General features: G+C 43.4%; 1 protein-coding gene across 5 annotated transcripts in view; it reads left to right on the forward strand.

The window, feature by feature from the left end:
* ca10a (carbonic anhydrase Xa) overlaps nucleotides 1-17,808 on the forward strand; it is a 321,877-nt gene that overhangs the window by 132,173 nt on the left and 171,896 nt on the right. For all 5 annotated transcript variants that reach the window (XM_029764666.1, XM_029764668.1, XM_029764669.1 and 2 more), the window contains one exon: nucleotides 11,821-11,963. In XM_029764666.1, coding sequence (XP_029620526.1) covers nucleotides 11,821-11,963 — 143 coding nt within the window. The remainder of the gene's footprint in view (nucleotides 1-11,820; nucleotides 11,964-17,808) is intronic.

Below are 17,808 nucleotides of genomic sequence, written 5' to 3' on the forward strand. Positions count from 1 at the left end.
GTGGAATTGAAAAAGGTTATCATTTAATACAGTTGAAATGAGATGCACAGAAATGAAAGTAACTTCCAAAAATGAGCACTCGGATGATAGTGATATTATGTCTGATTTCACATACAATGTATAGATAGGTGTAATATAGAGCCAAGCATGTTGATTTTCAATCCCAGGATATCCTGCTATTGACAAACTTGAATTATGCAACAGAACATGACAACAACAGTTATTAATGAGGCAGTCCAGACAGCACCGGTGAGTGCAGGTAGGGTAGACAGAGCAAGTTATTGATGGTTGCAGCCCTGTTCCACCCCTTTATGTTAATTTATTAATATATGCAAAAACACACCCAGCATATTTATGCAAATTAGACACCTATCATTTTCTTTATTGTTTAACACAAAACTATACCTGATACCATTAGAAAATGTATATATGCATTCTAAGAAAATAAAAGCGAAATTTGATAATAAATTGTAAACACGAATTCCCACCAAAATCCCTGAAATCTATTCATTATTTGTCCCTGCCAGTAAAATGTTTTATCTGCTATAATTCAGTAAATATCTGATAGATTTAAACAATTCTAAAAGTTTGGAGTATCTTCATCTATTATGCAACTGCATTTAGTAGAATAAAAAATAAATACTTTTAACAATTATGATGAAAGTTGGCACTGTATAAATTATGTCTGTGTAGGCATAGTCTCTGTGTATGTCTTTACCTACAGCACCATCCTCTAATGCACTCTCCTCCAGGCAGGGCTTTACTGGTTTCTGTTGTCCATGGTAGAGGAGGTCATTAAAGTAGGGTCTAATTGTGTAGTGTGTCTCCTCTCAGACCCCCGAGGCCCAGAGCTCTGCCCTGATCTCTACCCTCCTCAACCCCAAATAAACCCACTGGGACAGTCCAGAATAACCCTGTTCCTTCCAGGGCTGCTGCTTGTCACCTTAACTAGCCTGCATACACAGAGAAACGACACTAAGTACATGTTATCTATTGGTGGATAGGTGGTGGTTTACAGGTGGGCTGATTGGTGATTAGCTGACTGAAGGAGGAAAGGAAGGAGGGAGAGGAGAGAAGGAGGGAAGAAGTGAGGGTGAGAGGAAATGATTGTATGGTAGTATGGAAGGAAATGAAGCACGGAAGGATTATATGCCTAGCTATATGATCATATGAGTTAATTATCGAATCAACTGTCATGAAATCCTATTATTCTCTCCATACCAAAATCACACATACAGGATCAAAGAATAAAAGCACAGGGCTCTGTGATTCCTTATACAGCTATTGAATAATGAATGATAAAGCTCATAAAGCTAATTTCTGAAGATAAGTCCGCATTTACGTAGGTTATCCCTGGCCAAATCTTCATTCAATCATGTTCAGTCGTCTGAAAAAGGTGAAGTTATCGACAGGTCCTAGAGAACTGGCCTACACACCCCCTCTCCCTCCCTCCACACATCACAGCACCTACAGTATGTTCCATCCAGCAGCTAAAGGCCAGCTCATATATATCCCTGTCCTCTTTTACAGCTCGCCAATAAGAAATGAAAGTGAGGTTAACATGCGGCAACAGACGGCCTGATATATGGGAGGTAGGGGCTATAGGAAGGCAGCGAAGCCAGTGAAGGGCCCTGTTGGGCTATTGACACGGCTGCTTGTGCCTATGTCCAAGGGTGTCGGGTGTCCCCTGCCCTGGTAGCCACTTTCAGGGATCTATCAAGGCCTAATAATTACGTGTACATTTATGACAGGGGCCAAGGATTCAATGGATCGATCACGTACACTCATTCCACACATGGATTTCCTGTCATTTCTCGGAAGGATTTAGCATCTGGAGCGTGGTTGCCGCCCACTTTCTCCCCCTCTCTCCCTCTCTCATCCTCCCTCTCTGAGTCTCACAGGAAAGACATTAGTGCCAATTCAATAGTACCTTAAACAAGAGATGACTCTCCAATTCTCTAATGTATTTTTATTGTGTCGTTTTTCCCTCTTCCCCCTCCTGGCCTTTTTGCAGGCTGGAGTAATTTGGTTTTGACAGCAGGGTTGGGTTGTAGTGTGCGTCTGTGTGTGTAGTATATTGGACAGCAGGTGGTTTTGTTGTCTGGTGAAAGATGGCTGGGCTGCAGAGTATGTAGTGGAAACGCTCATATTTAATTCACATCATGCTAAACCGCTCTTTCAGACAAACTACAGAAGTTTCACTAAACACTGTCCAGTCCGAGTCCATAGGGTGTTCAGTGAGTTGAGCAGGTGCAGGAGAAGCCGTTTCAATGAACCACTCTGGGGTTGTACATGGGCTTTAGCTCAGCCAACGCTGCCAATGCGGTCTTGTCAGCCAGCACTGTCTTGATTCACACACAAGTCCTGAACGCTCTTACAGTTATAGTTGTGCCTTGGGCTGTGACGGTCATGGAATTTTGGATGACGGTTATTGGTCAGCCTAATGACCACGGTCACCGTTATAATCGTTTAAATTGCAACAACAACAAAAAACTGGAGGAAGGGGGGTGTTACCTAGGTAACCAAAGACTCGTTTGCCACAACACTTTGCTTGTTTCAGCAATTAGCAACACCGTTTCATCATGTAAAGAGTCCATGTAACCGCAGAAAAAGGACTCAACCACACAAATGCCCGACCGTCCGTCTTCAGTCAGCTGTTTGTTCCACAAACAAAACAAACCCCGGTTAAGACTGTTATTTTATTTTCATGACGGTCTTCGTCCATAATCGCCTGTTACACAACTACACTGTAATTGTGCCAGCCCTAGTTGTGCCACCATTAATAACATGTCAACCCTCCACCACTCTCCTCTTTCCAAGTTTCTGAACATGACGACATGACGACAGTGACCAACAGCTGCTGTACTGTATGTTTGGAAACTTTCCAAGATACACATGGAAAGTGGATTATGCCTCAGAATGAAGTTCCCTTTCACCATGAGACATCAAAAATGTCAAATTCAGCGCCACCTTTTTCCAAAGAGATGAGGAGAATCGTAGCCATGATGTATTGCTGCTCTACCAGACTTGATAGTGAGCAATGTGAGGGGTCCCTCGAGGGCAGTGGTTACCAACCAATTGATTGTGATCGACTGGTCGATCTCCCAAGACATTCCTGGTTGATCACCAAACATTTCTGTAAAAAACCCAACGCTAAAGCCTTTTTTACATTTTGCGCTGTTTGCGGTAGGTGCACTTGATTCAGCAGCCCTTGTGCCGGGAAGCCAAGGTCTTCCCATTTTGAACTATTTCATTGCAGCTATAGGCCTACAGCTGGCCAATCAGATATCTCAGATCACTGTCTGCACAGTTTCCTCGAGCTGTTAACTCGAACGCACAGCAAAGTTGATACTGAGATTTAAAAACTTGAACAACCATGACTAGAGAGAGACTCAATGAATACAGCAGAGCTGCTGTTTTTATGTGTAAGTTCATGTTTAAATTGTTATTCATCACTGTCAACACTTTGTCAACACCTTTATAAGCCATAAAATGTGTGTTCTCCCTACTTCCACTCACGCTACAACCAGCACTGCAGCTGCAATGAATGAGTAGCAAAGTGTTTCGATAAGCTTGTGTTGTAATTATTGGAGCCTTGAGTCTTTTTTAATATCGGGGAATATTTCACTTTCTCTAGTCATAGGAGTAAGAACATGAATTGGTGTATGAGGCAGAAATAATGCAGTGCGACTTGAGTTTCGCCATCAGTTGGAAGACTGTGTTCTCTTTTCCTTAGCGGAGAGAAGGAAGGCAGAGGGGCAGGTGAGAGGCAGCCTCATCGCTGCTCCCTCCCCTCAGTCATCAGTCCAGCAAAAATAAAAATAAGCAAATTATTATGCTCACTTAGCTGTGCCTCACAAGTAATATCACAACTTGTCTATTACCAGTGTGGTCATATACCTAATAAAAAAATGCATACAGTTGAAGTCGGAAGTTTACATACACTTAGGTTGGAGTCAATTAAACTAATTTTTCAACCACTCCACCAATTTCTTATTAACTTCTTGCGGATCATTGGGACACTAGCATCCCATCTGGCCAACATCCAGTGAAATTGTAGAGCGCGAAATTCAAATTAAATTACTATAAATATTTTACTTTCATGAAATCACAAGTGCAATACATCAAAATAAAGCTTAACTTGTTGATAATCCAGCCGCCATGTCAGATTTCAAAAAAGCTTTACGGCGAAAGCAAACCATGCGATTATCAGAGGACAGCGCCCAGCACACAAATGCATAACAAATCATTTTCAACCAACGAGTTGACACGAAACTCAGAAATAGCGATATAATATATGCCTTAACTTTGAAGATCTTCTTCTGTTGGCACTCCAAAAGGTCACAGTTACATTAAAAATTGTCCTTTTGTTCGATAAAGTCCTTCTTTATATCCATAAAAACTCAGTTTAGCTGGCGCGCTTCAGTCAATAATCCACTCGGTTTCCCTCCTTCAAAATGCATACAAAATGAATCCCAAACGTTACCAATAAACTTATCCAAACAAGTCAATCAACGTTTATAATCAATCCTTAGGTACCCTAATACGCAAATAAACAATAAAATTTAAGACGAAGAATCGTTATTGTCTTTCCCGGAGATAAACAAAAAGAATGCGCTCTATCGGCCATACGCTTGGAAACACTACAGCCAAAATGGGAGCCACATAGAAAAACTACAACTTCTCCCTCATTTTTCCAAAAACCAGCCTGAAACTCTTTCTAAAGACTGTTGACATCTAGTGGAAGCCCTAGGAACTGCAATCGGGGACGATTTCGCACTATTATAAAAGTGCCAGCCATTGAAATCAGTGGTATGCTGAATTTTTTTTTTTTTATGGTTTGTCCTCGGGGTTTCGCCTGACATTTCAGTTCTGTTATACTCACAGACATTATTTTAATCGTTTTAGAAACTTTAGAGTGTTTTATATCCAAATGTTTCTGCAATTATATGCATATCCTAGCTTCTGGGCCTGAGTAGCAGACAGTTTACTTTGGGCACGCTTTTCATCCGGACATCAAAATACCGCCCCCCTATCCCAAAGAAGTTAACAAACTATAGTTTTGGCAAATCGGTTAGGAAACCTACTGTGTGCATGACACAAGTCATTTTTTCAACAATTGTTTACAGACAGATTATTTCACTTATAACTCACTGTATCACAGTTCGAGTGTGTCAGAAGTTTACATACACTAAGTTGACTGTGCCTTTAACTTCTTACATCTAGGCGTTCCGCTAGCGGAACCCTGTTCCGCCAGCGGAACCCCTAGCCAACAGCCAATGGGATCGCATGGCGCGAAATACAAAAACAACTAAAATACCACAATTCAATTTTCTCAAACATATGACTATTTTACACCATTTGAAAGATAAACCTCTCCTGAATCCACGTTGTCCGATTTCAAAAAGGCTTTACAGCGAAAGCAAAAAATTAGATTATGTTAGGATACCACCACAGCAAAAAAACAACAACACAGCAATTTTCCTAGCAAGGACAGCCATTTTCCAAGCAAGGTTAGCCATCCAAAAGCACAAAACCAGCTAAAATTATGCACTAAACTTTGACGATCTTCATCAGATGACACTCCTAGGACATTATGTTAGACAATACATACATTTTTTGTTCCATCAAGTTCATATTTATATCCAAAAAACCCATTTTACATTGGCGCGTGACGTTCAGAAAATGTATTCACCCCAAAATATCCGGTGAATGGGCACCATCATTTACAGAAATACTCATCATAAACGTTGACAAAATATATAACAGTTAATTAAAGAAGTATAGATGACCTATTCCTTTATGCAACCGCTTTGTCAGATTTCAAAATAACTTTACGTAGAAAGCACATTGTTCAATATTCTGAGTACCGAGCCCCAAGCTATTCAGTTAGCTGTCCAGCCATGGCATCCACAAAAAGCTGAAATATGTTAAAAATATTATCTTACCTTTGCTGATCTTTGGCTGAATGCACTCGGAAGGTCTCCCACTTCCACAAGAAATGTTCATTTGTTCGATAAAGTCAATAATTTATGTCGAAATCAATCCGTTTTGATGGCGCGTCCAGATCACCATTCCAAAATGCATTTATCCACCGTCGTATTAATTATATGCATATCCTAGCTTCTGAGTTTGATTAGTAGGCCGTTGAAAATGGGCACGAATTTATTTCAAAATGCGCTGTGGCGCCCCCTATCCTAGGGTAAGTCCAAGAAGTTAAACAGCTTGGAAAATTCCAGAAAATGATGTCATGGCTTTAGAAGCTTCTGATAGGCTAATTGACATCATTTGAGTCAATTAGAGGTGTACCTGTGGTTGTGTTTCATGGCCTACCTTCAAACTCAGTGACTCTTTGCTTGACATCAGTGGAAAATCAAAAGAAATCAGCCAAGACCTCAGAAAAATAAATGTAGACCTCCACAAGTCTGGTTCATACTTGGGAGCAATTTCCAAACACCTGAATGTACCATGTTTATCTGTACAAACAATATTACTCAAGTATAAACACCATGGGACCACGCAGCCGTCATACCGCTCAAGAAGGAGACGCGTTCTGTCTCCTAGAGATGAACGTACTTTGGTGCGAAAAGTGCAAATCAATCCCAAAACAACAGCAAAGGACCTTGTGATGATGCTGGAGGAATCAGGTACACAAGTATCTATATCCACAGTAAAACGAGTCCTATATCAACATAACCTGAAAGGCCGCTCAGCAAGGAAGAAGCCACTGCTCCAAAACCACCATAAAAAAGCCAGACTAAGGTTTGCAACTGCACATGGGCACAAAGATCGTACTTTTGGAGAAATGTCCTCTGGTCTGATGAAACAAAAATAGTACTGTTTGCCCATAATGACCATCGTTATGTTTGGAGGAAAAAGGGGGAGGCTTGCAAGCCAAAGAACACCATCCCAACCGTGAAGCACGGGGGTGGCAGCATCATCTTGTGGGGGTGCTTTGCTGCAGGAGGGACTGGTGCACTTCACAAAATAGATGGCATCATGAACAGGAAAATTATGTGGATATATTGAAGCAACATCTCAAGACATCAGTCAGGAAGTTAAAGCTTGGTCTCAAATGGGTCTTCCAAATGGACAATGACCCCAAGCATACTTCCAAAGTTGTGGCAAAATGGCTTAAGGACAACAAAGTCAAGGTATTGGAGTGGCCATCACAAAGCTCTGACCTCAATCCTATAGAAAATGTGTGAGCAGAACTGAAAAAGCGTGTGCGAGCAAGGAGGCCTACAAACCTGACTCAGTTACACCAGCTCTGTCAGGAGGAATGGGCCAAAATTCCCCCAACTTATTGTGGGAAGCTTGTGGAAGGCTACCCGAAACGTTTGACCCAAGTTAAACAAAGGAAATGCTACCAAATACCAATTGAGTGTATGTAATCTTCTGACCAACTGGGAATGGGATGAAATAAATGCTGAAATAAATCATTCTTTCTACTATTACTCTGACATTTCACATTCTTAAAATAAAGTGGTGATCCTAACTGACCAAAGACAGGGAATTTTTACTAGGATTAAATGTCAGGAATCATTTAAAACTGAGTTTAAATGTATTTGGCTAAGGTGTATGTAAACCTCCGACTGTTTATACATTCAAAATGATCTGATAAGAACAAAACGTTGGCAGGGAAATTCAAGCATAGCCAAAATGCAGCGATAATGTATTGGGCCTATAATCTACTGCACAAACCTCATTGCTTCAGATCTGTTTTCAATTGGTTATTGTTGCATAGGCTTAAGATCTCGACTTACATTTTGACTCAGAAAGTGTTCTTGACTTAAAAAAGGTTGGTGACCACTGCTCTCGGGTTAGAAATGCTTACTCAACTTCATATTTGTGAACTTAACAGCGAGAATCATCTTTGATCCGCCACATTTGCAAATTATCTTGGAGGTGTTATCGAAATATACTATGTAGACACCTGCTTGTCGAACATCTCATTCCAAAATCATGAGCATTAATATGGAGTTGATCCCCCCTTTGCTGCACAGCCTCCACTCTTCTGGGAAGGCTTTCTACTAGATGTTGTAATATTGCTGCGGGGACATGCTTCCATTCAGCCACAAGAACATTAGGGAGGTCGGCACTGATGTTGGGCGATTAGGCCTGGCTCGCAGACGACGTTCCAATTCGTCCCAAAGGTGTTCGATGGGTTTGAGGTCAGGGCTCTGTGCAGGCCACACCGATCTCGGCAAACCTTCCAAATAGTGGAATTCACAGAGTAAAAATGATATTTCTACTTCCTTGTGGAGTTCCATATGTGATTCTAAATGGAATCCTGGCTGTGATTCTAAGCGGAAATGTGTTAATCCGTGTGAAATGCTAGAAATGATGAAGACATCCTTCCCTCTGCACAGGATGAGAGTTCCTGTCGTCAGTGGCCAAGTCTTATATAAGACATCAGTGGGGAGAAAGAGAAAGAGATAGCAAGGGAGAGGGAGATATGTAGAGAGAGAGGGAGAGGGAGATTAATATAGAGATAGCACTTTCCCAGTAGTGTCATCATCTCACTGTGTCACTGTGTCCTGCCAGTCTTACAGCAGTGCATAGAAGTGCTATCTGATGATGCTAGAGTTTGCTAACTTTGTTCTGATTAAGCCTGGATGATGTAACTGCTCATATCCATTTGCTGCTTGGGGTTCTTCTGGGTGACCTACATACATCCTCAAAAAGTTGCACCATTGAGAGCATCTTGGCTGGCTGCATCACTGCTTGCCTTGGTATGGCAACAGCATTGCCTTCGATCGCATGGCGCTACTGAGGGTGGTACAGACAGCCCAGTACACCTTTGGGGCCGAACTTCCTGCCATCCAGGACCTCTATATCAGGCGGTGTGAAAGGAAGGTCTGGAATTTTTGTTGACAATGAGGCCCTTTATCTACTTCCCCATAGTCAGATGAACTTGTGGAGACCATTTTTATGTCTCTGCTTGCGGTTTTAAATAGTATTAGCGCAATAACTGGAAGTTTATGGTTATCTGCTAGCATGCTAGTTAGCTAGTTAGCATTGGCTCATGAAACTACCTCTAACTTCCTTCATACTGGACACAGAGACATACAAACGGTATCCACACGGTCATCTGACTCTGGCGAAGTTGCCAAAATCACCAAATATCCCTTTAAAGACTCTAGCCACCCAAGAAATAGACTGTTCTCTCTGCTTCCGCACGGCAAGCGTTACCGGTGCATCAAGTCTGACACCAACAGGCTCCTGAACGGCACCAACAGGCTCCTGAAAGCCATAAGACTACTAAATAGCCAACAAAATGGCTCCACAGACTATCTGAGTTGACCCTAGATTTTTTGCACTGACTCTATGCACACTCCCAGGACTCTACATACAGGACGCACACACGCACAGACAGACAGACAGACAGACAGACAGACAGACAGACAGACAGACAGACAGACAGACAGACAGACAGACAGACACTCACTTAATTTACTTACACAAACATAACATGCACACACATTTATACTGACACTACACACACACACACACACACACACACACACACACACACACACACACACACACACACACACATACATTCATCATATACAGTATGCTGCTGCTACTCTGTATATCATACATCATGATAGCTAGTGACCTTACACCTGTACTGTACATATCTATCTCTACCACTCCAGTATCCCTCCACATTGTGTAGTGAGGGAAAAAAGTATTTGATCCCCTGCTTATTTTGTACGTTTGCCCACTGACAAAGAAATGATCAGTCTATAATTTTAATGGTAGGTTTATTTGAACAGTGAGAGACAGAATAACAACAAAAAAATCCAGAAAAATGCATGTCCAAAATGTTATAAATTGATTTGCATTTAATGAGGGAAATAAGTATTTGACCCCCACTGAATCAGAAAGATTTCTCGCTCCCAGGTGTCTTTTATACAGCTGAGATTAGGAGCACACTCTTAATGGGAGTGCCCCTAATCTCAGTTTGTTACCTGTATAAAAGACACCTGTCCACAGAAGCAATCAATCAATCAGATTCCAAACTCTCCACCATGGCCAAGAACAAAGAGCTCTCCAAAGATGTCAGGGACAAGATTGTAGACCTACACAAGGCTGGAATGGGCTACAAGACCATCGCCAAGCAGCTTGGTGAGAAGGTGACAACAGTTGGTGCAATTATTCGCAAATGGAAGAAACACAAAAGAACTGTCAATCTCCCTCGGCCTGGGGCTCCATGCAAAATCTCACCTCGTGGAGTTGCAATGATCATGAGAACGGTGAGGAATCAGCCCAGAACTACACGGGAGGATCTTGTCAATGATCTCAAGGCAGCTGGGACCATAGTCACCAAGAAAACAATTGGTAACACACTACGCTGTGAAGGACTGAAATCCTGCAGCACCCGCAAGGTCCCCCTGCTCAAGAAAGCACATTTGCATGCCCGTCTGAAGTTTGCCAATGAACATCTGAATGATTCAGAGGACAACTGGGAGAAAGTGTTGTGGTCAGATGAGACCAAAATGGAGCTCTTTGGCATCAACTCAACTCGCCATGTTTGGAGGAGGAGGAATGCTGCCTATGACCCCAAGAACAACATCCCCACCGTCAAACATGGAGGTGGAAACATTATGCTTTGGGGGTGTTTTTCTGCTAAGGGGACAGGACAACTTCACCGCATCAAAGGGACGATGGACGGGGCCATGTACCGTCAAATCTTGGGTGAGAACCTCCTTCCCTCAGCCAGGGCATTGAAAATGGGTCGTATATAGGTATTCCAGCATGACAATGACCCAAAACACACAGCCAAGGCAACAAAGGAGTGGCTCAAGAAGAAGCACATTAAGGTCCTTTAGTGGCCTAGCCAGTCTCCAGACCTTAATCCCATAGAAAATCTGTGGAGGGAGCTGAAGGTTCGAGTTGCCTAACGTCAGCCTCGAAACCTTAATGACTTGGAGAAGATCTGCAAAGCGGAGTGGGACAAAATCCCTCCTGAGATGTGTGCAAACCTGGTGGCCAACTATAAGAAACATCTGACCTCTGTGATTGTCAACAAGGGTTTTGCCACCAAGTACTAAGTCATGTTCTGCAGAGGGGTCAAATACTTATTTCCCTCATTAAAATGCAAATCAATTTATAACATTTTTGACATGCGTTTTTCTGGATTTTTTTTTTGTTATTCTGTCTCTCACTGTTCAAATAAACCTACCATTAAAATTATAGACTGATCATTTCTTTGTCAGTGGGCAAACGTACAAAATCAGCAGGGGATCAAATACTTTTTCCCCCCACTGTAAATATGGTATTGGAACTGACCCTGTATATAGCTTCTTACTTTCACGTGTTCTTCTTATTTCTTAATTGAATTTGTCATGTTTTTGTTCTACTTTATGTTATTTTCTGTACTATATAGATATTGATTTCTGCATTGGGTTTAGAGCTTGCAAGAAAGGCATTTCACTGTACTTGTGCACGTAACATTAAAAATTGAAACTTGATAGTTCAAACACGACTGTGTGTGTTTGTTTGTGTGCTTTTGTGTGTGTCTTTGTGTGTGTGTGTGTACTAACTTATCGTGTCCCTATTACATGTGTAATCTATGCTCTCCCATAGGACTGATCATTTACTTCACAGCCCCATAGAGTAGTCCTAACAAAGACACAACAAAACCCTCCTTAGTCGCTCTTATCTCTTTAGCAACACATGCTAAACGTTTTGTGTTGCACCTCTTTTCAATACCATTGTTTACACATGCTAACCGCTTCTGACCTATTGCATCGCCATCATTAGCAACACATGCTAACCGTTTTGTCTCTACTTCTTTGTGTGTTGCAGTGCCGTCATTCTGGGGGCTAGTGAACTCAGCTTGGAACCTGTGCTCCGTGGGGAAGAGGCAGTCTCCTGTCAACATCGAGACCAGCCACATGATCTTTGACCCCTTCCTCACCCCCATCCGGCTCAACACGGGAGGACGCAAGGTAAACAAACACTCAACAATGGTACTCTCAGAGTGTGTACCAAATGGCACCCTCTTCCTATATTCCTATACAGTGTACTACTTTTGACCAGGGTCTGAGTCCGAAATGGCACCCTATTCCCTATATAGTGCATAACTCTGGTCAAAAGTAGTGCTTTACGTCCAGAATAGGTGCTATTTCAGACCCAGCATTATTGTCTGGGGTGATGGATGTCGCTGCATTGTCGGTTCCTCACTGCTTTGTTTGGGAAGCCTCGAGTTTGTGGGACTATTGTGTGGTTCTATAATGCTGTTGTATGGTTTGTTAGGCAACTAGCCATGTACAGATCTCTGATCAATGTTGCTGGCTTAAACGCTTCACTTTTTTTATCCCGGTGAACAAAGTCGGTTGTTTGTCACAGTTTCGTTTTTTACAGAGACAGATGGCATTGGATATATGGAATCAACTCTACATTGGCTGGATATTACCATAATACATATTGGTTCACACACACAACACAAACACAGTAATATGTTACCGGAATAGAGGCCTATACAGGACAAAATAGATATTTTATATGAAATCCATTGTGAAGGAGAACCACAAAATTGCATAAACACATACACACATACACACACACATGAATTAGCCACATACATGTATTTTCACTTTATTTTATTTATTTCACCTTTATTTAACCAGGTTGGCCAGTTGAGAACAAGTTCTCATTTACAACTGCGACCTGGCCAAGATAAAGCAAAGCAGTGCGACAAAAACAACAACACATAGTTACACATAAACAAACGTACAGTCAATAACACAATACAGTGATCGGTAAGCTGCTCTGACAGCTGATGCTTAAAGTTAGAGAGGAAGATATAAGACTCCAGCTTCAGTGATTTTTGCAATTCGTTCCAGTCATTTGCAGCAGAGAACTGGAAGGAAAGGCGGCCAAAGGATGTGTTGGCTTTGGGGATGACCAGTGAAATATACCTCTTGGAGCGCGTGCTACGGGTGGGTGTTGCTATGGTGACCAGTGAGCTGAGATAAGGCGGGGCTTTACCTAGCAAAGACTTATAGATGACCTGGAGTCAGTGGGTTCGACGACGAATATGTAGTGAGGACCAGCCAACGAGAGCAATCAGGTCGCAATGGTGGATAGTATATGGGGCATTGGTGACAAAACGGATGGCACTGTGATAGACTGCATCCAGTTTGCTGAGGAGAGTGTTGGAGGCTATTTTGTAAATGGCATCGCTGAAGTCAAGGATGGGTAGGATAGTCAGTTTTACGAGGGTATGTTTGGCAGCATGAGTGAAGGAGGCTTTGTTGCGAAATAGGAAGCCGATTCTAGATTTAATTTTGGATTGGAGATGCTTGATGTGAGTCTGGAAGGAGAGTTTACAGTCTAACCAGACACCTACAGTAGGTATTTGTAGTTGTCCCCATATTCTCGGTCAGAACCATCCAGAGTAGTGATGCTAGTCGGGCGGGAGGGTGCAGGCAGCAATTGGTTGAAGAGCATGCCACGGAAGGAGTGTTGTATGGCGTTGAAGCTCATTTTGGAGGTTTGTTAGCACAGTGTCCAAAGAAGGCTCTGATGTATACAAAATAGTGTCGTCTGCGTAGAGGTGGACCAGAGAATCACCAGCAGCAAGAGCAACATCATTGATAAATACAGAGAAAAGAGTACGCCTGAGAATTGAACCCTGTGGCACCCCAATAGAGACTGCCAGAGGTCCGGACAACAGGCCCTCCGATTTGTCACACTGAACTCTGTCTGAGAAGTAGTTGGTAAACCAGGTGAGGAGGTCATTTGAGAAGCCAAGGCTATTGAGTCTGCCGATAAGAATGCGGTGAATGACAGAGTCGAAACCCTTGGCCAGGTCGATGAAGACGGCTGCACAGTACTGTCTTTTATCGATGGCGGTTATGCTATCGTTTAGGACCTTGAGCGTGGCTGAGGTGCACCCATGACCAGCTCCGAAACCAGATTGCATAGTGGAGAAGGTACGGTGGTTCGGTGATCTGTTTGTTAACTTGGCTTTCGAAGATTTTAGAAAGGCAGGGCAGGATGGATATAGGTCTATAACAGTTTAGGTCTAGAGTGTTTCCCCCTTTGAAGAGGGGGATGACCGCAGCAGCTTTCCAATCTTTGGGGATCTCAGACGATACGAAATAAAGGTTGAATAGACTAGTAATAGGGGTTGCAACAATTTTGGTAATTTTATAAAGAGAGGGTCTAGATTGTCTAGCCCAGCTGATTTGTAGGATTTCCAGATTTTGCAGCTCTTTCAGAACAACAGCTGTCTGGATTTGGGTGAAGGAGAAGTGTGGGGGGGGGGGGGGGGGGCTTGGGCAAGTTGTTGCAGGGGGTGCTGAGATGTTGGCCAGGGTAGGGGTATTCAGGTGGAAAACATGGCCAGCCGTAGGAAAATGCATTCTCGATTATCGTAGATTTATCGGTGGTGACAGTGTTTCCTATCCCCAGTGCAGTGGGCAGCTGGGAGGAGGTGCTCTTATTCTCCATGGACTTTACAGTGTCCCAAAACTTTTTGGAATTAGTGCAACAGGAAACAAATTTCTGTTTGAATAAGCTAGCCTTGGCTCTCCTAACTGACTGAGTATATTGGTTCCCGATGTCCCTGAAAAGTTGCATATCGCGGGGGCTATTCGATGCTAATGCAGAACGCCACAGGATGTTTTTGTGCTGGTCCAGAGCAGTCAAGTCTAGGGTGAACCAAGGGCTTTATCTGTTCTTAGTTCTAAATTTTTTGAATGGGGCATGCTTATTTAAGATGGAGAGGAAAGCACTTTTGAAGAGCAACCAGGCATCCTCTACTGACGGGATGAGGTCAATATCCTTCCAGAATACCCGGGCCAGGTCGATTAAAAAGGCCTGCTCACTGAGGTGTTTTAGGGAGCGTTTGACAGTGATGAGGGATGGTCGTTTGACCGCGGACACAGGCATTGAGGCAGTGATCGCTGAGATCCTGGTTGAAGACAGCAGAGGGCAAGTTGGTCAGGATGATAGGGTGCCCATGGTTACAGATTTAGGGTTGTACCTGGTAGGTTCCTTCCTTGATAATTTGTGTGAGATTGAGGGCATCTATCTTAAATTAGGATGGCTGGGGGTTAAGCATGTCCCAGTTTAGGTCACCTAATAGTACGAATTCTGAAGATAGATGGGGGGTGATCAATTCACATATGGTGTCCAGGGCACAGCTGGGGGCTGAGGACTGTGTATAGCAAGTGGCAACGGTGAGAGACTTATTTCTGGAAAGTTGGATCTTTCAAAGTAGAAGCTCAAATTGTTTGGGCACAGACCTGGATAGTATGACAGAACTCTGCCGGCTATCTCTGCAGTAGATTGCAACTCCGCCCCCTTTGGCAGTTCTATCTTGTCGGAAAATGTTATAGTTAGGGATGGAGATTTCAGGATTTTTGGTGGCCTTCCTAAGCCAGGATTCAGACATGGCTAGGACATCCGGGTTGGCGGAGTGTGCTAAAGCAGTGAATAAAACAAACTTAGGGAGGAGGCTTCTAATTTTAACATGCATGAAACCAAGGCTTTTACGGTAACAGAAGTCAACAAATGAGATCGCCTGGGGAATGGGAGTGATGCTGGGGGCTGCAGGGTTAACCTCTACATCACCAGAGGAGGAGTAGGATAAGGCTACGGCTAAAGGCTATAAGAACTAGTCGTCTAATGCGTTCGGAACAGAGAGTAAAAGGAGCAGATTTCTGGGCACGGAAGAATAGATTCAAGGCATAATGTACAGACAAGGGTATGGTAGGATATGAGTACAGTGGAGGTAAACATAGGCATTGAGTGATGATGAGAGGTTTTGTCTCTAGAGGCACCATTTAAGCTAGGTGAAGTCACCGCATGAGTTGGAGGTGGAACAAAAGGGCTAGCTAAGGCATATTGAGCAGGGCTGGAGGCTCTACAGTGAAAATAGACAATAATCACTAACCAAAACAGCAATAGACAAGGCATATTGGCATTAGGGAGAGGCATGTGTAGCCGATTGATCATAGGGTCCAGTGAGTAGCTAGGCGAGCTGGAGACATGGCGATTCAGACAGCTAGCAGGCCGGGGCTAGCAGGCTAGCACATGGTCCTCAGGGGGATGTCGAAATGGGAGAGCCTGTTGAAACTCCCTCGAACAGCTACGTTGGCAGACCAGTCGTGATGGATCGGCGGGGCTCCGTGTCGGCAGCAAAGGGTCCAGGCCAATTGGCAAAAGAGGTATTGAAGCCCAGGAATTGTCTGATGGATCTCTTCGGGTAGCCGGGAGATGGGCCTAGCTCGAGGCTAGCTCCAGGCTAATTGGTGCTTGCTTCGGGACAGAGACGTTAGCCAGGAGTAGCCACTCGGATAGCAGTTAGCTAGCTGCGATGATCCGGTGTAAAGGTTCAGAGCTTGCGGTAGGAATCCTGGAGATGTGGTAGAGAAAAAGCAGTCCCATATGCTCTGGGTTGATATCGCACTGTGCAGACTGGCAGGAATTGACCGGGCTGAGGCTGGCTGATGTCCTAGTTAACGGTGATGACTGCTAGCAGTGGCTAACTGACTAGTAGCTGGTAGTAGATACCATAGCGTACCGACAACAATAGCGCAGCGTTGTATCTAAATGCATACCCTGCCATATGATAACAGCAATTGGGAGGTGGGTGCAGATGGGCTGTGTTCCAGAGTTCATGGTTGCATGTTGAGATGATTACTATGATGAGGGTGTGTTTACATGCCAGGGGTCGGTACAAGACTACCACCGGGCCGTAGCAGGAGCTGCAGGGGCATGGGCGCCCATACAGATTAGCCCAATGGCATGAAAGAAAAGACTGTAATCAACAACTACTGTTTAACTGGAGAAAGATAAATAGTAGACAGTAGAGGAGGGAGAGAAAGAAAGAAAGAGACATGGAGATAGATAAAAGAGGCCTGAGGGACAACTGTAATCAGATTCAGTGGCTAAACAATGTTATTACCTCTGTCATTATTGTTAGGAATGTAACTCCCATGCATTTGAGTGTTAGATGTTTTGAAATGGCACAAGGAACATATATTAGGGAAAGGGGGATATCTAGTCAGTTGTACAACTGAAATGTGTCTTCCGCATTTAACCCAACCCCTCTGAATCGGAGAGGTGCAGAGGGCTGTCTTAATCAACATATTCAGCACCCAGGAAACAGTGAGTTAAAGGCCTTTCTCAGGGGTTAGAGCGACAGATGTTGACCTTGTCAGCTCAGGGATTCGATCCAGCAACCTTTCAGTTACTGGCCCGAAGCTCCTACCCGTCAGGTTACCTGCCATACTACCCATCTGTGGGTTCAGTTCAGATAAAGGTGAGTTTTGTATTACATTTGAAGCAGCACACAGGGCAAAGATGTAGTGATGTTGGACCTGCTAGTTACTGCTCTTGTCAAACATGAGCCCTGTTGGCCGCTATGTGCATTTAGCTGATTCCTAGTGCCACAGAAGTCCCTTTCTCTATGAACAATTTGGTAGTTTTGCCCTAAACTCCAGTGGAACTTTTTTAATTCATCAAAGCCGAAGAAAGTTTTCAGAGACACAGAGAAGTAAAAAGTAATTTAGGACTTTGTTGTCTCCGCCTGTTAATGTTCTCTGTTGTGTCTCCATCTCTCGAAGCATCAGGGCTGTCTGCAATGGAACAGTCTACTTCACCTTGTCAATGCTGCTGAACACACACTCAAACACACACCTCTCTCTCTTTTCTTAAGGAAGAAAAAAAAGGAAATACAAAAGATTACCCCTCTGTTTGCATGGTCAGTCATGAGGCGAGATGGAGAGAGGTAGAGAGAGAGAAAGAGGAAGGACAGACAGACAGACAGACAGACAGACA

The sequence above is a fragment of the Salmo trutta genome, chromosome 10 (genome assembly GCF_901001165.1).
Source record: "Salmo trutta chromosome 10, fSalTru1.1, whole genome shotgun sequence".
Classification (NCBI taxonomy): domain Eukaryota; kingdom Metazoa; phylum Chordata; class Actinopteri; order Salmoniformes; family Salmonidae; genus Salmo; species Salmo trutta.